The sequence below is a fragment of the Pongo pygmaeus genome, chromosome 13, assembly GCF_028885625.2.
Source record: "Pongo pygmaeus isolate AG05252 chromosome 13, NHGRI_mPonPyg2-v2.0_pri, whole genome shotgun sequence".
NCBI lineage: Eukaryota > Metazoa > Chordata > Mammalia > Primates > Hominidae > Pongo > Pongo pygmaeus.
Window position 1 is genome coordinate 36576919 of NC_072386.2, and position 26825 is coordinate 36603743.

Below are 26825 nucleotides of genomic sequence, written 5' to 3' on the forward strand. Positions count from 1 at the left end.
TTGTTAGCTATGTGACCTTGACACATTAACAGCACCTACCTCACAGTGTTGAAAGTATCTAAATCGATTATTAGCTGTTATTATTGCAATTATTTTTATTAACCAGCTCTGAAAGTTCATATTATTTCTTGTCACGTAGTTTGAGAAACTTCATGAGTCCCCCAGCCTTTGTGTTTTAAGCAAATGAACTACATATACTGAGCAGAATATAGAATCCAGTCTAAAATCCTACTATACATTTGGCAGAATTCTGTCCAATATGCCTTCTAATTGATCCCTAAAACAATGATGTTATTTTCTTTTCCCTTTGAAATTTTCTAAACTGTCTACAGCACAAGCAACAAGTATCTTAACCCAAAGATTTTCTGTGCTTATATCTCGGACACACCTCATAACTTCTGATGCCACTGCCAAAAGTTATCTATCAGATGTCTTCTGCCATCCCCTGCACTAATGCTTTTTCTTGTTTCTGTTCTGATGGTGACTTTTTATTACAAATCAGCTTTTCAGTAAGACTTTAGACTTCAGTTTTCCTTCAAATATCTAAGTGCACAGCTTAAAACACAAAAAGGTACCAAGTTTCTCCCTTCTCTATGCCAACTAATGAGATGCCAGGGACAAGAAAAACATAGACATCACCTATGTCTGAAATTAAACCTTCCTCCTAGAGAAGTGTTGCTCTTCCCAGATCCTTCTCTTTTTAGTTGAATGAAGACACTACATTAGGCAAAAAAAAAAAAGCTTCTGAAACAAGTATTTACACAATTTTAATTCTAACTAAATATATGAAAGGAAAATGGATGGCAAAGGACAAAGATGGGTCTTGAAAAACCCTCTGAATTTTGCTATGCTATGAAACTGGTGGCAATTGGTGTGATACAGAATAAAAGTGAATCAAATTAATTACAACCAAATGTATAAATTAGGCATCAAAATAAGATGTTATAGAAACATATTTTAGAAATACTAATTATTTTTACATCAAGTTCATTAAATCTTTACAATTCATATATTTTTACTTATAACTGATATATAACCTACTATGTCTGAACTATATAAATCTCTTTGCTGTGACATTTTGTTTTGTTATTCATTCATACATTTTAATTTGTATACATCATAAGGAGTAAGTGTGATAAAATATTTAAAAACAATAAAAATACATTTCCCAAGGACTTTCCAGCTTCCCTCTTCCCCTGGTTTTGCCATAATCTGCAATATTCAGATTTCATATAAATCATCTAATAGAATCACAGAACTTTATTTTTAAAAGGTAGCTGAAAGGAAAAGTAAAATAAACATTAAAACCAAAGGTTATTTTTCTAAAATGCTTTTATTTACTTTTAATTCCAAACACTCACAAAATATAAACACTGGTCCCCTACATAATTGCAAAGGATTAGAATTAAGATATAGGCAGTAGTATTTCTTTAAATAATAGACTGATATTTATTCTGAATAATGACAGTTAAGCATTAATGAAGTAAAGCAAATTCCTAGACATTACTCCCTAATAATTACGCTGGGCAGTGTGGGAAAACATGGCAGTTTCTTTCAGAAATACATTGAAATATTTGAGTATTCAGTTGGGTCAGCTATTTTTGGTGGACTTTAAAAGCAACTTACATTAACTATGATCAAAAAAATTATTTCTTAACAAACAACCAACTTCTTAAACATATCATGAAGGGAGAAAACACTAAAACATAAAGAAGAGGACGTGGGAACCTACCTCATGTACAAGAGCAAGTGATGTCTGCTTGAAACTTCGCCCTCTGCTGGCCATCAGTCTATTCAATGGTTTTCCATCTTTACTCTGATACATGGAAACATCATAGCAAAATAACATACCACCTTTAAAAAAAAAATTATATAGACTTTATTTTATTTTTATTTTTATTTTTTTAAGACAGAATCTCACTCTGTTGCCCAGGCTGGAGTGCAGTGGTGCAATCTCAGCTGACTGCAACCTCCGTCTCCTGGGTTCAAGCGATTCTTCTGCCTCAGCCTCCTGAGTAGCTGGGACTACAAGCACGTGCCACCATGCCCAGCTAATTTTTGTAAGTTTAGTGGAGATGGGGTTTCACCATATTGGCCAGGCTGGTCTCTAACTCCTGACCTCATGATCTGCCTGCCTCGTCCTCCCAAAGTGCTGGGATTACAGGTGTGAGCCACCGTGCCCAGCTTACAAAGACATTTTTTTAAAATTAATTAATTTATTTTTTTATTATTATTATACTTTAAGTTTTAGGGTACATGTGCACAATGTGCAGGTTAGTTACATATGTATACATGTGCCATGCTGGTGTGCTGCACCCATTAACTCGCCATTTAGCTTTAGGTATATCTCCTAATGCTATTAATTCAAGATGGATTAAAAACTTAAACGTTAGACCTAAAACCATAAAAAACCTAGAAGAAAACCTAGGCATTACCATTCAGGACATAGGCATGGGCAAGGACTTCATGTCTAAAACACCAAAAGCAATGGCAACAAAAGCCAAAATTGACAAATGGGATCTAATTAAACTAAAGAGCTTCTGCACAGCAAAAGAAACTACCATCAGAGTGAACAAAGACATTTCTTATGGAAAAACTTTACTAATTAGATTCTCAGTAACTGATAATCAATCTGGATAGAGATATTTATAAATAAAAGCTAATTTGTTAAGCAAATTATGATTTTTGACCATTTATATATAAGGAATAAAAAAACACAAGAGATTTAAAAAGCTAATATTTAAAATATTATTGGGACAAGCACAGTGGCTCACACCTGTAATCCCAGCACTTTGGGAGGCCAAGGTAGGCAGATCACTTGAGGTCAGGAGTTTGAGACCAGCCGGGTCAACATGGTGAAACCCCATCTCTACCAAAAATGCAAAAATTAGACAGGCATGGTGGCGAACACCTGAAATCCCAGCTACTCGGGAGGCTGAAGCAAGAGAACCACTTGAACTAGGAGGTGGAAGTTGCAGTGAACTGAGATTGTGCCACTGTACTCCAGCCTGGGCAACCAACAGAAACTCTGTCTCAAAAATATAAACGTAATATAATATAGTATATTACTTATTGACTCGGAGCTTTTTAGTTAAGATCACATGTAAAATATTATTTACAATTTACTTATAAGTAAATAAGTATAAGTATAAATAAATGAACAAATTTGCAAGTCTTGACTTTGTGAACTGTTTAGTTCTAGAGATTCTATTAAGTTTTTTAAAAATTTCAATGAAAGAGAAATACATGCACATATTAATCTTCATGAACACATGATAACATGGGTCCCTTTAGTTTATACTCAAAAGTGGACAAGCTTTCCCTCATTCCTGTATTCACATACACTCACTCTCCCTCTTCTCCCTGCCCTTTCCACAATGGTCAATCAAGCTCTCAGCTGAACCTCCAGCTTATTTATGTTTTTTATTGCACTGAGTTTTATTATCTTTATTATTTCTTCCCTTATCCTTTAAGTTTGATTTGCTGTTCTTTTCCAAGCTTCTTGAGATGGAAGTTTAAATACTGATTATTTTCCTTTCTTTTCTAAAATATACATTGAAAGTGTGAATTTCCCTAGAGGGGAAACAGTGTTTAGAAATACTATTTTAGCTGCAACCTACAGGTTGTTATATGGCTTATCTTCATTATCATTCACTTCAAACTACCTTCTAATTTCCATTTTGATTCTTTTCTCTGATCCATCCATTACTTATAAGTATACTGTTCAATTTTCAGCCAACTGGAGATATCATGGTAATCATTTTTGTTATTTATTTCTAGCTTAATCCCATTGTCATCAGAGGACAAACTCTAAGTGACTTCAATATCTTGAAATTTATTGAAGTTTGTGGTCCAGCATATGGTCATTTTGGTAAATTTTCCATGTACAGTTAAAAAATATATAAATTCTATCACTATAAGGTACAATGTTCTACATGTCAATACAGTAGTTTGTTCATAGATTGTTCAGATATTTTGTAATCTTATCTATTTTCTTGTCTCCTTGCTCTGCCAGCTACTGAAAAAGATATTTTAAAGTTTCCATTATTATTGTGGGTTTGTCTATTTCCTCTTTTAGTTCTACTCATTTTTGTCATATATTTCGAAAGTATGTTATTTCATGTAGGCCAATTAGAATTGATATTTTCCAAAAAGAGTGACTTCTTTATCTCCATGAATTATTCCCTTCATTTCCAGCTTCTTCCTTTGTCCTGTGTCTAGTGCAGCATATGAAAGAACTACAGAAGTACTAAATGATGTTATTGTTAATCAAAGAGTAGTTTTACTCTCGCCTCTGTTAGGCAGACTGGGTGAAGGACTGATTACCTCAACCTAATCAGGAATTGATCTGGTTAGGACTGACTACAACTTTTGTAATTTGAGTCCAGCTCTGGTTCACTCCTTTGCAAGGGTATATCTCCCCACAACACCCCCCACTAATTGGCAGTCTAATGAGTCTTTGACTCCTCAATCTGAAAAAATTATGAGAGATTTAGGTCTGCCTTCAGAAATTTTCAGCTTAGCTCTTTAGCTTTCCGTCCCATAAAGCTTCAAAATATCGCAAATAACTTAAGAGAGAAATTGGCCACGTGCTCAAGGTCACTCAAGTTCTGAGTTGTGTCACTCTGGCTCCACATGATTGCCAAGATGTCTGTTGGCTTCTCCACCTCCTCACTAGCTTCTCACTAAAGTTGAGGCTGAATGCTCAGATTCCAGCTGTGGCCAGAATTAGTAAGTTCACCCAGGTGACAGCAGTTGCAGATCTTCAGTATCAATTCACCATTCTCTCTTTTTTTTTTTTTCTTGGGCTTTTACCTCTTGCATGCTGTTTTTTCAAGCCCATTCTCCTAGCTCGTCTTTGTTTCCTAAGCATCAGAAGACTAAAAGGGATTTCACTTTGCCTTTCAGAAGCTTTCAGCCTAGCTCTTTAGCTCTTGGTGCAAATTCAAAATTCAGCAAATGTCCTATGAGAAAAATCTCTAATTTGTCACCCTAGTCCCAGGCAATCACTAAAAGCTCCTCTAGTTTATCTTTCTTCCAACAGGCCATGCCTCTGGGCTGAGTGGGTATCCCCCAAGGTGGGGAAAAAACAGTTCTAAAATGTTCTGCTGACTCTGAAACTTAAATCCATCTATTTGTCTTTGCTTCTACAGTTCTGTGATGTCTTTTAAAATGCGATTATTTTTGTAATTTATCCAGATGTTAGTAGCAGCAGCAACACCCTGCCATGGCCCATTATATCCTACTTGGAAGTGGAAGTTAAATCATTACATGAAAAACCTGTATTTTTGATACTATGTACTACCCTTACCTGCAAGGCCAGGTTTCAATCCTGGTTGCTTGTTTGTTTCATACATTTTCAATATAAAATTGGGGATTCCTGCTACAGTCTTTCCTTGGTCTGAGCGGACACCTCCTTTTAATGCAGAGTGATATATCCCACGAGGCATATTCACCATTTCTTGCTTCACAAGTGATGTAAAAAATTCCTCCAAAGCTAAAAGAGGATAAAAGGAGACCAAAAGTAGAGTAAATACAATAAGCTAGAAGAGAAACATTCGTTCTTAACTCAAATACAAACAACTAAGCTACATTTCTGGCCAAACTTTACATGGTAAAAAGAGAACTCTTGATCCTTATCCCTTTCTTAGTCTTCCTCCAAATTAGAACATGGCACCAAGTTGCTCAAGCTTAATTCCTCTCTTTCCCTCACTTCTTACATGTAATCTATTAGCAAGTCCTTCTGATTCCACCTTCAAAATCTATCCCAAATCCATCAATTTCTCTCCATTTTTCACTGCTATTTATCTACTTATTATCTTTTGTCCTCCTCATACAAACTAATGTAAAAACTAGTTTACTGAATTCTTTTCCTCTTGACCACCCTCTATAAATCTTCCTCTGCCCAGAGGCCAGAATTTTGTCATTCCTGTCCCTAACACCTTCCAGTTGCTTTTCACTGTGCATAAAATAAAATCACAACTTCTGACCATGATCAAGACCTTTTATGATCTAGCCCTGACTCGCCCTCAGAGTTAATGTCTAATACCCTAACTCCTTGCTATGTTGAAGTCACACTTCCATATGGCCTCTTTCCATTCCTCAAAAACACAAAGTTGATATTTAAGTCAGTGCCACTGCATTTGCTATCCTATCCCTTCCACCTGGAACATATCAGTCCCACATTTTCATGAGAATGGCTCCTTCTTATCATTTAAGTGTTTTCAGAAAAACCTCTTTCCTAACTATCTATACTTAGCAATATTAGGACAATTATTTTAAAATGAGATATTTGTCCACTACTTTGCTTGTGTTCTTTCTAATTAAGCCCAAGATCTTTATCGTTTGACATTTTACTTAATATATAATAACACAGAAATATGATATCAGAAGACAACAGGATGTACAAACAAAATATTTGATAAGACTATAGGTTCATATTCAAATGTGATTTTCCTAAGGACCACTAGAGGTTGCCCAATACAGAAACAAACAAAAAACCAAAAAACATTAAAGCTAAACAAATCATATGGAGTGGAAAATGAAAAAAGAAAACCACTGCATGTGGCTCCTATAGAAACAAAAAGCAAGGGTCCACCTAACTGGAATTTCATTCTGAAGAGATCTATCTAAAAGTCTCCTTTAAATGACTATGATTAAATTAAAGGCAGCAAGAGCTCACTGGACCATCTATTATATACCCATTTCTGACAGGACCCTCCTAGATGCAATCAAGATTCTCCGTTCAAAGCTCAAAAACACCAATATGCAATGTTTTCCATTTACTCCTTCTTATCTATCCTCTATCCTTCTCAACCCTGCTCTGTGCTCTGGAAAAACCGTCTTTAAAGAAAGGCATTAACAGGCTCCCATGTCCTCTGGCTTCTGGTTGGTTTCAACAACTGGAGTCACTGGCAGGACATCAAAGGGTGAAAACAGTGAAGTCAGGAGATGTATTCCCCAGACACAGGGCTTCTTGCAGGATTGCTACAGGTTGCCTGCATTCCTCTTCTGAAAGTCTTGGCTCCCCTTAGGCACCCCTATTTATAATACAGACACTCTTTCTTCTTCTTCCTCCCGTTATTTCTGTAGGCCAGAGACATTAAGCACTCTGAGACAGTTTATCATCTCTTGTGAGTTTCCCTTAACCTTGACAACACAACTGTAAATAGATTCTTTATTAAACTCTCTCCAATTACTCAATCTGAATGTATCCCCTACCCTTTCTTGTCAAAACAGTGATCAATACATCATTTACACAAAACAGATGAGTAATATCCGATTGCAGGCCATGTACCCCAATTTCTGCATACACATACACAGGGACTGCTTCAAAGTGGGTATAATTATAGACTTTACAGAATGCAGCTATGAATCATCTGTTTGTAAGGGTAGAGGAACTATGATGAAAGAAAGTAATTTCATCCTTTCTCAGAAGGATCCTATTCTGGCAAAAGGTGAAACATGTCAAGGGGCAAGAACATATCTGCACAGAGACTAACCCAGCAATGGAAGTTTTCTACTTACCAAGCTCTACAGTGAACTACAGATGTTTAACTAACACCAGCCCAGGGATTAATTTAAATGAAGATAAGATGCCAGGAGGCCAAGTGTAGCTGATGTATAGGGCTTCATCTTCCCGTAAATACTAAGTTAGCAACTAGAATTTTTCCCGTTGCTTTTGAGCTTTCCCCAATCTCTTTCTTACCAATGACCAGATGGGAATTTAAAAAGAAGCTGAAAATTCGTAGGACACAAAGCGTCAGATATAAATTCTCAAAACAACCCAAATGTCCTCAACAGCTGAATGGATCAACAAACTGTGTTACATTCACACAATGGAATGCCAGTCAGCAATAAAAAAGAAAAAACAATTGATACAGGTAACTATTTGGAATAAATACAAAAAACTAGTGCTAATAATAATCCCAAAAGACACAATCCCACACAACATAATCCCAAATGCTGAAATTCTGGAAGATCAAAATCCCTTAAGTCTAAACTTCCTAACATCTAAAATCCCCAAAATCACAATCCCAAAAGGTTAAAATCCCAAATGTTGAAATCCTGAAAGCCTAATCCTGGGGAAGGAATTAGTGCATTTTCAATTGTACACAGGATAGTTGCATCTGTTAGGCAGAACTATTACCTTGTTACTATCTTTATTTGGAAGTTAAGGAGATGTGTATGGGTGCCAGTTGACGAGGGGTGAACTTGTGAACTTAAGTGTCAACTTGGCTGGCTTAAGGAATACCTAGAAACCTGGTAAAGCATTATTTGGGGTTGGGGGTTGTGAGGGTATTTCCAGAGGAGATTAGTATGTGAGTCTGAGTACTGTACGGGGGAGATCTGCCCTCAAAGTTGATGGGCACCATCCAATTGTCCAGAGACCCAGAGAGAACAAATACAGAAGGTGAACTGCTCTCTCTATGAGAGCTGGGACAGGCTTCTGCTGCTGCTTTTGGAAATCAGAACTCCAGGCTCACGAGCCTTTAAACTACAGGACTTTCACCAGCAGCCCCCTGGGTCCCGAGGCTTTTGGCCTCAGATTGAGAGTTACACCACCCACTTCCCAGGTTCTGAAGCCTTCGGACTTGAATGGAGCCACACTACCAGAATCCCAGTCTCCAGCTTGCAGATAGTCTGTCACACAACTTAGCTACCATAATCATGTAAGCCAATTATCCTAATCAATCCCCTCTCATATATCTATATACATATCCTATTGATTCTGTCTTTCAGAAGAAATGTGACTAAAATAGATTTGGTATTGGAGAAGCCAGATACCATTCCTTCTTACTATATTCCTTGAAACAGAGTGGAAGAGATATGCGAAATTGTTCTCTCACAAAAAGGGGTTGTGATAAGTTATGTGTACAAGGCTACTTAATGGTGAAAGAAGTTCAAAAGCTAATTATTATTGATGCTGCAAAAGCAGAAAATTGCTTATTTCCAATGGCCAAGCAATAACCAGACTTTCAGATGGAGAACATATACTCACCAAATTTGTAGACCACAACCACTCTCCAAATACAAGTACAGTTCACATTTTGAAGATCACAGAAATGAAAACGCAGGCAAAAAACACAAGAAATCTCCCCTGCCAAATTATTTAATCATGTACAACTTCCACCCCTTCACACATAGTGCCAATTTGCTATGCTATGTATTTCATTTTTGCATCTTTTCCAATACTGGAAGTACAAATTGTATAAAGACTTCTAAAGAGTTCTAATTGGTTTTATGCATTTTTTTTACAAATATGACTCCACAAAAGTGCATTATCACAACACCGATTTTGTAAGTATCATGTATGTATGTAAAAATGTTGAAACTTCCTCAATAAGTAGAGATGTCATTTTTGTATATCTGCATTTGTGAAACATAAAATATCTCGAGATCTCAATTATTTGAGTGACTGCATAAAGAGTGGTAACCCGTTGGGGTTTTTGTTTGTTTGTTTTTTTGAGATGGAGTCTCTGTTGCCCAGGCTGGAGTGCAGTGGTGCAATCTCGGCTCACTGCAACCTCCACCCCAGGTTCAAGCGATTCTCCTGTCTCAGCCTCCCAAGTAGCTGGAATTACAGGTGTCTGCTGCCATGCCCAGCTAATTTTTGTATTTTTGGTAGAGGCAGGGTTTCACCATGTTGGCCAGGCTGGTCTCGAGCTCGAGGTTTTCAACTGATTTTGTCAAAAGACTTCAGTTGTGCATCAGAGTATTTCCGGTGACTGCAGTTACAAACCTGGGAGCCCACAACCACCAGTCATAGTGATAAGCATTTATACATATTGTTTTCAGGGCTATTTATTTATGAATACAGTTCATCTGCTCATAACTGTTATATTGTGTCTGTTGATAGTATACCTGTTTATGATTGCAAAAATATGTACATTACTTTGCCTATTTTATTGTGTAAAGTAATCTATGAAGTGCTCTGTTGTGTTTTTATGTTTCTCAAGTAAACTGCCTTTTAAAACGTAAATATACATCTTTTAAAGAACTTTATTATTTTTTCTAGAATTATATTTTTGAGATTTCAGAATTGTGATTTTGAGGATTTTAGACTTTAGGTATTTTAATCTTTCAGGATTTCGGCAATTACAATTACAGTATTTGGGATTTGGTCTTTCAGGGTGATGGCCCAAACCCCTAAAGGACACTTGACGGGAAAAGAAACAGCTAATCCCTTAAGTTTATATACTGGGGGGAAAACCCCTATAAAATTCAAATGGGTCTATAATTTAAGTTAGTAATATTGTGCCAATGTCAATTTTCTGGTTTTAATATCATACTATGGTTATGGGAGATGTTATCAACTAGAGCACCAGGTCAAAAAAGGTACACAGAACTCTCTAAACTGTTTTTGCAACTTCTTGCAAGTGTAAAATTATTTCAAAACTATTTTTTAATAATCAATAGCAGTAACATCTCTATTTAAATAATGCAAATTCCTGGATCCACTTTACAGCTGCTTTTATGTTCATTTGAAAGGAATTAAAAGGAGAAAGGGGCAGGATTCACTTAAATTCAGCACAATTCACTTTTCTGTCTGTAGCATTTGGTGACTAATATATATCATTCATCCTGTGCATTTTAGGGTATATATTCCTAAGGCTGGTGCCTTTTTCCTGGTTCTTTTTCTGGTTCTGTAATAATCAAAGGGACACTTTTTATAGTTCTCTAATAATCAACCAAAAAATGTCCCTGGTGACAGTTTGCCAACATAGCATCTAGATCACTCACCTCACTCAAATTACTAAATTTTCTCAAACAAATACAGTTGTCGATCTCAACTCTTCCCCTTCTTTCTCAATCGAAGGCACTGGGAACCACCAAGTAGAAACAATGTAGAAGAGCCAGGTAATAGCCACCATAGCACTGCACATTCTGTACTGAGAGGACAAACAACAGCACCCCTTGGCAACAAATATTCCCCCCACTTCTCTTTCTAATGCCAGAGACTGTGATGCAGGATACATGTACAAGTGAAAAAAAAAATCATTTAAAAAGTCCAAAAGGACTTTTGACTCTAGGTTATTTCAGGATAAAGAAAGAACTTTGGATAACTGAAGGCTTTTTCCTTCCTTGGACTCATGTTAACTTCAGGGAGGTCTTAGACTCTGAAAAGCTAAGAGGTAGGAAGTGGGGAAGAACAGAAGAGAGGAAGAGTGAACAAGTCTTTGAGGCTTCTTTCTAGATAATCAGGAGAAGAGAAAAGGTGAACTCTTTGTCTAACTTGGCCATTCAGTTTTCTCTAATAAAAGGAGGCAGGGAATTGTAAAAGGAGCTTTATCTAGAAATAAATAGTATATATTTGGCTGAATTTCCCAGGAATTTCCATGTGGGATGAAACCAGAGGAAAAAACTTCTAAAATTACAGGCTAGTATGATTATGACTGAGAAGATAAAATGACATTTCTTTTTTTCATTGAACTTCATTTCCAGAAATTAAATTTTTACATCCATGAACATTCAAAGTAGAATTGTAACAAAACTAAGCAAGATGTTGTCTAATATAGAAAAGCTACTTAATCACAATAAATCACTTGGGGAATTTGTAAATAACTTGTAATTTGTAAATAACTTTTTAATGATCAGAAAATAACATTTTAATGATCAGAAAATAACATTCAAAATAAAATAATGTAAGTTCCTAATCACAGTCCACAGTCCACAATCAAACATATTTTTCAAATGGTCTCGTCTACCATTTCTTGGGTAGGGCATATAGTAATACGGGCAGGTGAGTACTTCTAAACACAATATACATATAGAATAATTACCACATATAAGCATTAGAATACTTTTTTTTTTTTTTTGAGACACCTAGGCTGTCACCTAGGCTGGAATGCAGTGGCATGATCCCAGCTCCCTACAACCTCCACCTCCCAGGTTCAAGTGATTCTTGTGTCTCAGCCACCCAAATAGCTGGAACTACAGCATGCACCACCACACCAGGCTAATTTTGTATTTAACTCCTGACCTCAAGCAATCTGCCTGCCTCAGCCTCCCAAAGTGTTGGGATTATAGGCGTGAGCCATCATACCCAGCCTACTTTTTAAAAGATAAAGGCCCTATAAGCTTTACATCAAAGCTGAATGACCATACAATTTGATCCATCTTTTAAAAGCATTAATTTATAGCTCTCAAATAAATATCAGTAACATCTTTGGCAAAACTCTATAGAAAGAATACATGTACAATAATGAAACTACTCAGTAAATCTCTGAATAGTCTAATAATCTTTTCACTTGGCTTATGTAAGAAAGAAGTATTATTTAAATCAATGACCTAGAGTACCAGTGCAAATTCATCTTGTGGAATACATTTAGCCTTTTAAATGAATTTTAATTATCAGTGAACACAGTTGTTTACACTAGTTTTCTTGTTCAGTGCTACTCAGATGTAACGTTTTTTCATATGATTTAAACACCATACTACCTCAAGCTGTTTCGATAGAACAGATGGGTGCATTTAACATTCTGGTTAAAAAATAAGCACATAAGGTTAAACTACAGTATGTACCTATCACAAAAGAATATAATCAGACAAATCGAACCACTAAAAAATGCTAGCTTCTCTACTACCAAATAGGAGTCACCTGGTAAAACCAAAGGGGGAGTGAGTGACAACAGTTTGAGATAGCAAGAGCCAGGAACTGAAAGATCCACATCCTCATCATCTTCATCATCATCTAACTCTTCAGGAATGGGAATTTCTGGTCTTATCTGAAATGATAAGTGAAAAGATCATAGAGAGAATAATAATAAAACATTATGCAAAATCTTTTCTGTATCCTTTTTTGTGACAAGATTTTAAAATTTTGTTAGACTCCATCACTCTATAACATAAAAGACCACTGAAATTAATTTTTTAAAAATCTATTCATTTTTTAGATTAACTAAATGGTCATGACTCTAGTCATCTTATTAGATACAATCTCAGATCTGTATAAAAAGCTAATGTTAATACAGTAAATCACTGTAAGCCAGTATAAGCAATGATTATTATAGAAAACTAATAAAATTCTATACCATCCAAAAATAAAATGCAAACACTGACATACTCAATATATTTAACTTCTATAGCTCATAGTTAGATATTTGCCTTGTCTGAACACTTTTTAAAAAATTTGTGATTCTAGTCATACTTCCATGACACAGCTTAAAATCTTCCAGTAGAATATACAGTAGAGCTCAGGGAAAAACAGAATGCTTTAGTTGACTTTTTTTTTTTAAGACTTGGCAGTTTGTTGCTATGGAATACAAAAACACTAAAATCTGTAATTGGTAGCTGTACATTATTGTGTCTAAGTTGCATTTTGAAGATTTTTGTGGCTGCTCTTTGATTAGTTAGGTTTATTTGAACCAAAAATTAAAAATGTAAAAAGATTTCCACATTGTTTTCACAAGATATAACTGTTAAGCAATTAACTACATTTTTAATACCTTCAATGACACTCTATCATAATGTCCACATGGAGAGAATTAAGCATTAGGGGAGGAAATCAAAATATATAAAAGTGGTTTCTATAACCATAAAGTGCCAGAATCCAGTCATTACCATTAGCCTCTCTCCCAGAGTTATTTTTAGAAATAATTAACAATTCCTGCAGACTGGCTTCTTCATACGTCCCCAAAGCACTGTTCCATTTAGGAAGTGCACTGACTCAGGATTCTTGCAGGGGGGTAAAAGAAACAGAAAAGAAATGCTTCTCTTAAGAATAATAATCTCAACTCCAATGAAGCCTTTCAACCATAACTAGTGTTCTCTTCACTAGTGAAGGAGAAGTGAAAGCAACCCGACTACCCGAGCACTGTCCAAGCCAAGATTTAATTCAGATTCAGTATTAAGTACCTAATTCTCAGAGGGCGGAATGGGCCGTACTTACAGAGATAACTATCAAGTATATTCTAGATAGGGTATGAAAGCATCTGTCGAAATCACTGCATATCAGAGAAACTCCGGCATGTTTGCGAACCTTTTGATTCTGACCGGCAGGGTTTTTCAAGTGTCTGGTCTGTGTGCATACTCACAGTCTTCCAGGTTTACTCTCAACAAGAGTTGTCTTAAAGATTCTAAACAATCCTAGTGGCCTAAAAAGTCCTGAGAAAGAAGTTGGTTCTGAGTCCTTCTGCCTTGCTTCCTGACATTTTACACATCATAGTAACGTGGGAAAACAGAAAAATAGAGTTACTACATGGCCTAGGAGTTTCACTCCTAGGTATATAACCAAGAGAAATGAAAATATACGATCATGCAAAAGCTTGCATACAAATGTTCATAGAAGTATTATTTGTAATAGCCTCAAAACGTTCATGCAGCCCAAACATTCATCAATTGATGGAATATATAAACAAAATATAGTATAAATCCATACCATGAAATATTATCCAGCCATAAAAGTGAATAAAGTACAAATACATGCTACACATGACAGAATCTTGAAAACACTATGATAAGTGAAGAAAGCCCGTCACAAAAGACCACATCCTGTATGCTTCCATTTATAGGAAAGGTCCAGAATAAGCAAACTTACAGAGGCAGAAAGCAGATTAGTGGTTGCTTAGGTCTTGGAGAGGGAATGGAGTAATGGAGACTGACTGCTAAGAAAGTTTCTTTTAGGAGGGAAAATGTTCTAAAATTAGATTGTGGTTGCTCTGTGATTAGCTGCACAACTGTTTCAATATACTAAAACCACTAAATTGCATACTTTAAAGGGTAAGTTGTACAGTATATGAATCATATGTCAATAAAGCAAGCAAGCAAGCAAGCAAGAAAGAAAGAAAGAAAAGAAAAGAAAAGAAAGGAAGGAAGGAAAGGAAGGAAGGAAGGAGCTAGGGAGGGAGAGAGGGAGGGAGGGAGGGAGGAAGGTATGTAGGCACACAGAGGAAGAGGAGGGGGAGGGGAAGAGGAGGGGAGTAGAATGAAAAGAGTAAGGGGGGGTGGGGAGTCAGGGAAGAGTCACTGCCACCACCAGAGGAACCTTAAAGTGCTGTGCAAACTATGTCAAATGACCAAATACTTCCAGAATTATTTAGTATAAAAGGAATATGATCATTTCTGTACAACTTTTATCCTATCCTATCCCGTCCTTCTGTGCAGTCAACCTAATTACTTAATACGAGTCACCGCACCTGGGTCATCAATATTTTTAAGAGCCACTAAAGAAAGAGTTACCAGATTGAGGATAAAGCAAACTGACCAACCCATCAATCTTAAATTGTCTAATTTCATATTCACATAACTGTGTGCTATATTAATTTATCTCTATGCAGTGAATAGCGTATGTCTGCATCTCAAATGTGCATAAATTTTAGCAAAGAAATTCCTTCAATTTTGTTTTCTAATAGGTGAGCTGATTCTCCTGGACAAATTAGCACTTACTATTTATCACATTTTGGTTCCATTAAATTTCCTTTCTCCTCTGATCACTTCTTTTTTAAAAAAATTTTTTATTTCCATAGGTTATTTGGGAACAGGTGGTGTTTGGTTACATGAGTAAGTTCTTTACTCCTCTGGTCACTTCTTAAAAGAATTATTTGTTCTACCTTCCCTAGGCTAACACCAGTCTTTCCCCCTGGTTGTGTGCAACAATTTAATAAGGTCAATGCAAGTAAAACTATAGAGAATTAAGAGAACTCAGTTTAAAGAATTCCTGTTAAGGTTACAAAATTTTGGCAATAATATTATATTAGCTGCTAAAACACTCAGAAAAATAAAACTGCTTATGTATCTATTAGGTTGGCGCAAAAGTAAAAAACTGCAATTACTTTTGTGCCAACCTACTAAAACACACACACACCCCATCAACAAAAACGACCTGCCTATTATAACTAAGCTTTGTTAAAAAACTTAAATGGAAAGTCAAAAATGATAATTTACTTTGTTTTTTTTTTTGAGACAAAGTCTTGCTCTGTTGTCTGGGCTGGAGTGTAGTGGCATGATCTCAGCTCACTGCAACCTCCACCTCCAGGGTTCAAGCAATTCTCCTGCCTCAGCCTCCCGAGTAGCTGGGATTACAGGCCCCGCACCACCACTCCCGGCTAGTTTTTGTATTTTTAGTAGAGACGGGGTTTCACCTTGCTGGCCAGGCTGGTCTCAAACTCCTGACCTCTAGTGATCTACCTGCCTTGGCCTCCCAAAGTGCTGGCATTACAGGTGTAAGCCACCACACTCAGCTGATAATTTACTTTTAAAACCTACTTCAAATTGAATATAGATACTCCTTGATTCATGATGGGGGTTATGTCCCAATAAACCCATCGTAGGTTGAAAATGTCAGAAGACAAAAATACATTTAACACACTTAACCTACCAAACATCATAGCTTAGCCTAACATACCTTAAGTGTGCTCAGAACACTTACATTAGCCTACAGATGGGCAGAACCATCTGGTAACACAGAACACTATAGAATATCAGTTGTTTACCCTTGTGATTCAGTGTGATTGGGAGCTGCGATCTGATACTGTTGCCCAGCATCACAAGAGAGTGGTTTACCACATATCTTAGCCTAGCCTGAGAAAAGATCAAAATTCAAAATTCGAAGTACCATTTCTACCTAATATGTATCAATTTTGCACCATCATAAAGTTGAAAAATCGTTAAGTCCAACCATCATAGTTGGGGACCATCTGTACTGGAAAGCGTATCCCATAAAATGCCTCACTGTGGGTTCTGAGCCGGATAACCTTTCAATCAACTTTCTGTGTCTGTAACCTATGGAAATCCAAGAGTTTGTGCATAAACAGAGAATTTTATTTGGAACACGTCAAGTATCTGCAGAAATTATTCAGTTAAAAAGAGAAACAGCTTCTGATGAATGCAGTGACATTCACTTTAAATCAAAGCCAAACGGGTTACGCCATATTTATACCAACCCTGAATGCATAATCAGTTCTTTTATATTATTTCTAAAATTAACCCTAGAAATTAAGAAAACAAGTTTAATTTTTAAATAGGTGCATGTTTTTTAATGAAACCAAGTCAGAGAGAAAAGTCAGTATCTTCTACCTAAATGTTTATCCATTACTGATTCTTTTAACAAGGAAACTTCTCTATAGTTTTTTTGTTTGTTTTTTCTTTTGGGGAGATGTGCTAAAGAAGACAGGGGAAGTGCAACTACCTTTTATAAAAACAGAAAAAATAAAAGCTAAAAGGGAAAAATCATTCTTCTCTATCTTTCAACATGAGAATCAACATGTCCTCAAAGAAGTCCCCTGAAATTTTGGAACCAATTTTAGATCTGTGTGCTTTAAGTGATTAACAATGATCCTGTTACAAACCAACAAAATATATGCATTCATTCAACATCCTCAGCTCTTCAGATAGGACCTAGCACTTAGTATATACCAGATAAATTATTATTAAACCAATGCAAGTATTACATGTCCATCACCTCTAATCCCACAGAAATTCTTAATAACAAATGACAAGAAAGATGAGTTCATCAACATGGTATTCAAATTCTTAACTCATATTATTGTATCTCATTCAGCTCTACCATCTATCCAGTACATTACCTTAAATGTACTGTTTCATTCAACCCTAAATCTTTGTTCTGATATCTGCCAATCTTCTTACTCTTTTTGTTCTACCAGTCTGTTAACTTTCAACAAGTTATACAACATAAATTGATGTTCAGCAATCAACAAGAAATATTTAAGTAAATTTAAAGAAAATCAGTACTTTAAAAAGTAGCTGCATTATAATTCACAAAGTAGCCACATTTGTAAGGATACCTTGTATATATATTTTTTAGCTCTACTTGAAATTCACAATGGGCTCAAAAGTTTATTCCACAGGTTTCCATAGGTAAGAAGAGAGAATATGGACACACTTTCACTGGAAAAATAGGTAACCTTAAGTCTTGTGTGTAAACCAATTGCCCTTAGTGCAGAGTAATGTCTGTCAACAAAGAAGAATCTTAGTTTTTACATTACAGAAGTCCCACTTGACAGGAACTTCCAAAACATTTGAAAATACATTTTTATAGAAAAATGAGCTACAGTTTCACATCACTGTTTTATAGTGTCACATCTACAAAACTAAGGTGAAGCACCGACCAGGCTGTATCCTTAGCCTTTGGGAACTTGTTTGGGATATGAACACACTGAACACTTTCTGGACTTCTAGTCTTTAGGTGTTCGAACAGCCAAACTGAAATGTAGCAATCAATGAAAAGAAGAAGAATGCATGGTGTGGTCTTAGAAGCAATGATTCTCCATAAAGAGACAGGTCCTCAGTATCAGAAGCTGGGGTCAGAGTGAGGAAGACTCTTTCAAACCACTTATACCCCTCATCTCAACCTCAGTTCAGAATATCCACTGCAGTGAGCTATTGTTACTTTTTGGAGTGGGTCATATCCCAGAAGGGGATTAGGGCAAGAAAAAAAAAAGGCTGAAAAGCATAGCTACAAAAGGATAAGCCTTATAGCTTTCCTTTATAGCTCTTTCCACTCTGATGCTGAAAACCCGAACATATATAGAAAACCCCAACTCTAAGTACGTTTACCATTTATGTTGGAAGATATAAAGAGCTATTTATGGCTATTCAGGGATCAAAGAGTTTAGAAGAGTTAGATTAAGGAAGTAGCTAACATTTGGCTGAGTATAGCACTTATAAACTCTTGCAAACATAATTGGAAATTGAATATAAATCCGAAATCAGAAAAAAAATATAAACATGTCAATATTTTAAAAAGTAGAGACTAAATGTCAAGAGTATGCTGGAGTTATTTAATAAAAGCTATTACTCAAGCTGGAATATTTTAGGAACAAAAGGTAAAAATAAGGGTAATTTTTATGCTGTGTTTTAAATGACTAATTGCCTATTAAAAACAAGAATAAAAGGTACCTCTCCAGATGCTGTAGCTAATCTATTGGCAGGTGTTTGCATATGAAATTTACATGTAGCTTTTTTCCTTTTTCTTTTCTGTTTTAAAGCAACAATGGGTATTGCTAGTCACCATAATGCAGTCTGAAGTCCCATCTTTTTTAATTGTATGAGTCATAGGCACATCTTTACCTAAGTTTTCCCATTTGTGTTCACTGCATGACAAGCGGTCAATCTATCTTTGTAAGTCCTCAACGACACAGGAAATCCTGCCTGCCTTAGGAATTGGTTTTACAAGAGCCTATTTTCAATCCTTTTTATATCGTGGCTCCAATTCAATTCAATAAACAGAAGTTTGCCTGGTTCCTACTGGCATCTAATCTCAGTACAAACGCAATCCAGAAGAAAAAGCCAAACCCATTTTAATGCCTGAGGATCCCAAGGAATTCACACCAAACCTTCTTGCCACGTAACCTCAAAGACAGATTCTGAGTAATGTTACACGTAACTTCATCTAACACAATGTCTGCTTGACACTTCAGAGGCATTCAATAAACATCTGTATGCATTTGAATTCATAGTGGCACTAAATAAGAAATCAGATATTTAACTCCTTAATAGGATCTACTAATTTAAAGCTGATTATAATAGGCAGATACTAGAAAAGGTTGTATGTTTTTACTTCAGTCTAAAAACTAAGATAATATACAATCATGTCATCTGCAAACAGGGACAATTTGACTTCCTCTTTTCCTAAATGAATATCACACTATGTGTTAACCCTTAAAAGACAGTGATACTTTCTTCAACCAGTTTTCTGGAGCTAACCTATATACCATTTCACAGATACTAAAAAAAAAGCAGATTTTTTCATATGGCATCCCATTGTTTATCACAAATAGAGATCTTTGGCTGCACAGGTGGTATAAAATCTTAGTCTATGAAGGCCATGCTTGGATTAAAGTCCAGGATGGCATACTAATTAGGTAAAGTGATTCCTATGAGTGACTCAGATCTGGAGCAAGCCATATACCCAGTCACCTTAAGAAGATTTCATTTGCATCATATGTGTCTTCCATCTGCTTCAAACCTCTACAGTCTTTTACAGATAAACAAATAATGGGTATGAATTTTTATCTTGCATGGACAACAAATCTAGGGTTACATATATATTCATCAGGTAAGGATCTCCTAAGATGAGAGAGAAAAAGTTGTAAACCCTAGCAAATTAAGAAATACCAGTGAGAAAGCAGATATGCCTACCTTTTCAGGCAGATGAAGAATGGTGTGTTCTCCTGCACTAAAATTGGCCAGGGATCTATATGCAGCATTTGCCACAATTGGGTCCTAGATAGGGTAAAAAAAAAAAAAAAAAGCAAGCAAACAAAAAAAAAAACACAACATACATTAAATATCAAATCTGGAGGGGGAAAGAAACCTTCCCTCATCAATCCCAAAGTTCTACAGTCAGTGCTTTGAAAATGGTATTAAAGCTTTTCCTAGCTAAAAGGATATTTACTAGCAATTTCAAAAGAGAGATCGAGAAATTTAATCCTCGTTTCAAAAGAAAATATTGCAAAAAAAAGTGAAAGAGTCTGTGAAGGGAAGTAAGAACAACTGGAAAAAATTATCAGCATTAAATATTTTTCTGGAGAATATACCCAATTAAAAATGGGCAAGGAGATGAAAAATCCTAAATTTTTATCCTAGTTTGAACATTAAATATAAAGTAACTCATAATTGCTCAAGTCTCCATGAAGTAGTATGATTTAGCAGAAGGAGAATAAGGAGTTACTGTCTGATAGGCCTAGGTTTGGATTCCAATTCTCCACCTATTAATAGGGCAAGTTAGCCTTTTGGAATCTAAGCTCATTCATCCATGAATTAGGTGTAACATCACCAGCAGTCTCTATGTATAATCCTTGATTGGAAACAACATCTAAAAAATGGACTGGACTTTTTGTTTGTTTGGTATGCTTGTTGGTGGGGAAGGGGCAAAGCAGGAAAGGGGAAAGACCACATAAAAATATAAGATAACATCAACAGTTCCTCTTCCCATCTGTCAGATTCACCAAGTATTAAGTGCACTTTATGGTAAAAATGTATTAAAGGGGATAAATTGAGCATAATTTTTAAAACCAAAACTTATGAAAAATCACACTTTTTTTAAAAAATTGGGAACCCATTATTTCAAGGCAGTTGTACTTTTTACCCTAAGAGTCTTATTTTACAAATGTCAAAATTATTTCCTTAGCTTTGTTCTGATTCACTGACAAGCCTTGTGATAGTACCTTGTTTTGAGTATGAGTCCAGAGGAAGCTGAGGACTTGAACTTTAAAATTCTGAAAAGTTAACAAACAAAAGAATAAATTGTTAAGACCAAGCTAAAACTGAGAATAAATAATCCAAAGTAGCAAATAATGAAAATTAAGTCACTTTTAAAGTAATACCACCAGAAATTCACTTAATGTGTATTCACCCATCATTCATAAAATGTAAATATTCAGAAACAAACTCATCTTCTAAGCACATGGATATTTTAAACACATTAAGATTTTAAGATAATGAAATTTAGAAACCTAACCATTTCTTACTCTTAGTCCCTTCAAGTACTAACAGAAATGTCACTCTTTCATGCCACTGTTCTAGCCTACCCAGAAGAGAGTTTTCCTTTCTCCAAGTGGCCATACGGCACATGGTACACCTCAGCATCTAGCATGACTAACTCGCTACGAGGCTGTACAATACTTAAGGCAGTGACTGTGTTTTTTTCATTTCAAAGACCTAAACCACAGAGCCCACACAGTTCCTCAAAGATGACAAATGTGTAATAAATAATTGATTAAGCATAAAAGCCATTTACCTTCCAACAGTCAGTGGTCTTCTTCATTGCCACCATATCTAACTTTTTGCCCTTCTAAATCATATTAGGTTCCTCTATACCTCCTTGCCTTTGCATATTCTAGTCCCCAAACTTCAAAGGGAAGCAACAGTATATTAATTCTTCCGGTTCCAAGTCCAATAGCACAAATAATTTCCTTGGATTCTTGCTAAGAATGTTTGTCATTTTCTCTACCACACTCTCATTGCCCTTTAATTAACTGTGCTCATCAAATGTTATTATAATTATCATCAGTCACATCTATCTCCTTTACCTACCTTTGAGCTTCTAGAAGGCAGGAACTGATAACATGGTATAATGCGAAAACAAAGGATATGAAACTAGAAAGTCCTGGATTCAGACATCAACTTTCACTCAGCTTTTTAACTACAGTCTTGGTCAAGTTACTTGCCTAGAACATAGCACATACTCAATAAATATTTGTCAAATAAATAGGCCTCTCAAAGGTTTACTTTCTGTAACAATACAATAAAAAATGATACCTTCCTATCAGAGATTAGAACTAATTAATATAAACTAGTAAGAGTGCTAGGGATTGAATAGGTACTCAAAAATAGGGTTGACTATATTTATTAGTATCTCTAGGACCTAGTGCAATTTTAATAAATATATTCTGATTCAATGAATAAGTGAAGCAAGCACTGTGCAAAGCAATTCAGAAAATACACTACAATTAAATCATGGACTCTATTTTCAATAAGCCTATAGTTCAATGGGGAAAATAATATATGCATACATATACCTGTAGTATAAAATAGAATAAACGTTCTTGGAACAGTATAAAGAACTTTGGGAACAAAAGACTCCAGCTTGCAGACAAACTCTCAAAGGATGGGATGAGTTAAAACAATCCTTTTCTTCCTAAAATATATTTTTAAATTAAAGAGGAAAAAGAAAGTAATTTTAGATAGAGGGAATAATATGAACAAAGGAAAAGAAATGGAAAAGTTTGGAGGAAGATAAGGACACTGTAAGTGGTTTAGTTTTATTGGAGTGCAGGATACAGACCACTAATGAGGCCAGATTCCAGAATGCTTTATGGACTTGGTGTAAACAGATTGGACTACATTTTAGGGAAACTTAAGGCAATGAAGTTACTAGGGATAGAAATGACTTAAGAAGCACTTTGGGAAAAATTAAATTCAACTTTGGCCCACATCCAGACAAATTCTAAGTAGTTAAAAAACCAATTATCTAAACACACACAGATAAAAGTGGGAGGAGGAAGGAGGGTCTCTCCCTTCTACATTTCTTCACTTCTGCTTTTAAGGGGACTATGTTCACTGAAGAGACTCCCCTAACTGGGCAGGAAGAGATGGAGAGAATGGCCCCAAAGCAGTCTGTCTGAACAACAGAGGAACCCTAATATAAGATACCAGAGGAAAAGAATGTAAAATCTGAAAGAAAAAAAAAAATCTGGTCCAAAAGATAATTCACAACCATGGATAAGCCAACACAAAAAACCAACACACGAGCCAATTCATAAATTAACCTGTAATAAAATCTGATTAACTCAAGGTACAAGCAATACAAAAGGTATATGATTTTAGCCTCTGAAGACAGAAAGTAAATATACCCAATATGGCCTTACATTGGCTTTTAGTCTTAGCTCATTATCAGTAGCCCTGTGGACTCTCTGACAATATAAGAGCAAGTGCCTGTGAACTGCAGCCATAAGAAAGAATGTTGGTGAACTGTATACTCACAGTCACAAATTGATTCTTTTTTTAAGACCCTAAAAAAAAGGCTACATGTAAGAATAAACTAAAATATTCTGCATTGATTCAATCATTCATTCAACAACTACTTACTACATATAGATTATGCACCAGGTACTGTGATAGGTATTGTACAGCCCAGTAAGGATAAATTTGATTTTATTAATTGAGCAGCATTTAGAATGAGCTGAAGTATCTTCTAAGCCTGTCTCAGTCAGATGATGTAAAACATATAAGGGACTATTATTGGAATCTGATGGCTGGAGTGGCAGTTTATCAAAGTCTGTGAAGGACTAAATCAAACTAGAAGTTTACCAAGACTGCAAGTGAAAATCAACTGCTGCTCTTTGAAGGAAAAGGAAAAATGGTGAGCATGAAAAAAATATATATATGGCTTACGAATGTAGAGGCATAAATGTAATTCACTACCCTCTCATGCATTTCACTCAAAGAAGAGATAATGAAGAAAATATTAAGCAGTAATATATGAATCTTATAAAAAAGAATCTTCCACCAAGTATTTCAACTCATTACAATGACAAACACTGAGTAATTCACAAAGTTTGGAGAGTCTGTCCTGCCTTTATTAACGTCTTTGTGGCTTACTTTTTAGAACTTAAAACATTAACAAAATGATTTTTAATGGTTGGCTTTATGAATTCTATTATGTTGGAAACACTAGTTTTACAATATTGACTTTAAAATCTTGACAATACTCTCATAATTAAAAGTTGGTATCCTTTATGTAAATAAGTTTTAGACGTAAGATTGATGAGGAGCTATCCTTCTACTCCTAAGAGTCCATAAACATATCAACACGGTCTCAGAACAACAACAACAACAACAAAAGATTAGGAATATTTATTCCAAAAGTTATTATAACACACATCTTTCCCATGAAGAAACAGGCAATGTGCTGAGCTCCAAGTGCATACCTCATATTCAGTTGTATTGACTGTTAAGGAAGGAACTAGAGAAAATAGTTCACTCAGTGTCTTCAGAATGAGAGGTCTTGTGTCACAACTCAGCTTTGGAGAGAGAGCATTCCAAGTGGAGCGAATGCAAACAACCTGCGAAGCAAATAGGAAAGGTCAACACCTAACAAGACTCCAACCTATATAAAGCCATTAATTAAGAGTATTATATTTTATTATAAGGAAACTTAAGAAACAATTAAGACTATGCCTAGAAGATAGGATTTAATAAGGTACAACCCCTCAAATGAAATAACTTAAACCAATGTAAACTGTTGAAGTTGTGCCTGCCTCCCACAATTGCTTTTTTACTACTTTGTTTTTAGTTAACCAAGTAAATAACTCTCTCCTAAGCATACAAGCTCTCACTCTCACCGACATACACAAAATTAACTCCAGATTATCTAGCTATATATATTGTTGAAGAACCAGCCCCTGAAACAAAGCAGGTAAGATAATGCTAGCCCATTTCTAAAGCCAGGTATCCACATTTTTTAGTTTTTCAGCCCTGTTGAAACCATATCACCACTCAGAAAATTGGAGTATTAATATATATAAATCAAACATTCTCAAATCACCTTACAAGCTTTTCAGAGGTAGGAGAATAACTATAGTATTTAACATAATAATTTAAGACATCTTAAAAGTCAATTCCGGTTTTTTAAGAGGTCATTAATGATAAAATAAATCTAAAGCCCAGCAAAAATGTTGTATCATTTCTAACTTGACCCAATTTTCTTAAACCAAGTGTTCTTCATTCATTTCAATATCTGGTTTTATGGATAGTCAAATATCTTCTTAAGTTCAATTCCAGCTAACACTGATGATTTTTTCACTGATAGATGTTTTATGAAAATGTTAAGACTCAGATAGGAAGAATGCAAACACAGATCAATTAGATAGGCTTTAACAAGAATTAATCTTTCTAAAATATTCCAATCTTTTCTTTTAAGCTGTAATTAACACATACAATTTATCTCTATCTACAAATACAAATTATTTAGAAAAACTACATAAGGTAGTAAATGAAAAAATGTCAAAGATAAATGAGTAATATATACTTAAGGAGACAGATTAAGAAGAGGCTCAAAGGAAAGACAGTAGACAGAGTATTTCTGAGAAAACTTGGATTCAGTGCATTTGCTCTTACTTTATACTTCCCGTGAAACAGTAGAATAATAAATGCTCTTTGATTTGGGATCCCCTACATGATTTGGGTTCAACTAACCTTTCCTAAGGGCAGTATTGTAGACCAGGCATGACAGTAGGCACATTTACACAAAGAACTAACTCTGATATTATAAATCATCAACATTTGAAATAAAACCCAAACCAATTCTCTAAAAGCTATCAGTTCAGCACAAGTGCATACCCAGAGTGGTACACAGTACTCACAGAAACAATAAAATATGAAGATGATCTAATCCTTCAAAAACTTGACACCTTATTGTAAAGGAAGAAAAAGATACATCATTCTAAATTATTGGAAACAAAAAGGTATATGACATGACTTTAAACTATTTCAACAGAAAATAGTTTCAAGAGGAATCTATGGAGGAGGATAAGTCAATGGGTGGGAGTCATCAGGGAGGGTATCAAGAGATGATAAGACTTGAGAAGAGATTTGAAGAAAGAATGAACAGAAATCACACAGCCATGCCACAAGAAAATGGAAAGCAAAAGTCAAACACAAAACAACATGTTATAGGTACAAAAAGCACGAGTATTGGTGGGGAAAGGCTGGTAGATCACAGCATACTTAGAATATCAAAGCAGTTGGAACCAAATCTAAAAGAAAAGGCAGGCTTTAAAGATTTCAAGTTAAGAAATACAAAACAATTTAAAAGCTATTCTTAAAAGATTCATTTGGGCCTGGCATGGTGGCTCACGCCTGTAATCCCAGCACTTTGGGAGGCCGAGGTAGGTGGATCACTTAAGGTCAGGAGTTCGAGACCAGCCTGGCCAACACAGTGAAACCCTGTCTCTACTAAAATACAAAAATTAACCAGGCATGGAGGCATATGCCCCAGCCACTGGGGAGGCTGGGGCACAAAAATCGCTTGAAACCAGGAGGCGGAGGTTGCAGTGGGCCAAGATACCGCCTCTGCACTCGAGCCTGGGCTACAGAGTGAGACTCTGTCTCAAAAACAACAACAAAAACAAAACAAAACAAACAAAGAAAACAGTGCATAATAGGGACAAAGGCCAAGAGACTGAGGAACTAATAAGAGAGCTTTGCACTATTCTCAAACAATTAAAGTCTCCTAGGGCAGAAGAAAAGGCCACGATTGTAAGGCTTCCCCAGCCACATGGAACTGTAAGTCCAATTAAACCTCTTTCTTTTGTAAATTGCCCAGTCTTGGGTATGATTTTATCAGCAGTATGAAAATGGGC

At 35.7% G+C, this 26825-nt stretch overlaps 1 protein-coding gene across 11 annotated transcripts in view; it reads right to left on the reverse strand.

The window, feature by feature from the left end:
• Positions 1 to 26825, reverse strand: part of FOCAD (focadhesin) — a 315699-nt gene that overhangs the window by 110877 nt on the left and 177997 nt on the right. For all 11 annotated transcript variants that reach the window (XM_054501249.2, XM_063650500.1, XM_063650493.1 and 8 more), the window contains 6 exons: positions 24393 to 24527; positions 21129 to 21179; positions 20101 to 20184; positions 12602 to 12728; positions 5312 to 5497; positions 1733 to 1854 (listed from right to left, as the gene is read on the reverse strand). In XM_054501249.2, the coding sequence (XP_054357224.1) occupies positions 1733 to 1854; positions 5312 to 5497; positions 12602 to 12728; positions 20101 to 20184; positions 21129 to 21179; positions 24393 to 24527 (705 nt within the window). The remainder of the gene's footprint in view (positions 1 to 1732; positions 1855 to 5311; positions 5498 to 12601; positions 12729 to 20100; positions 20185 to 21128; positions 21180 to 24392; positions 24528 to 26825) is intronic.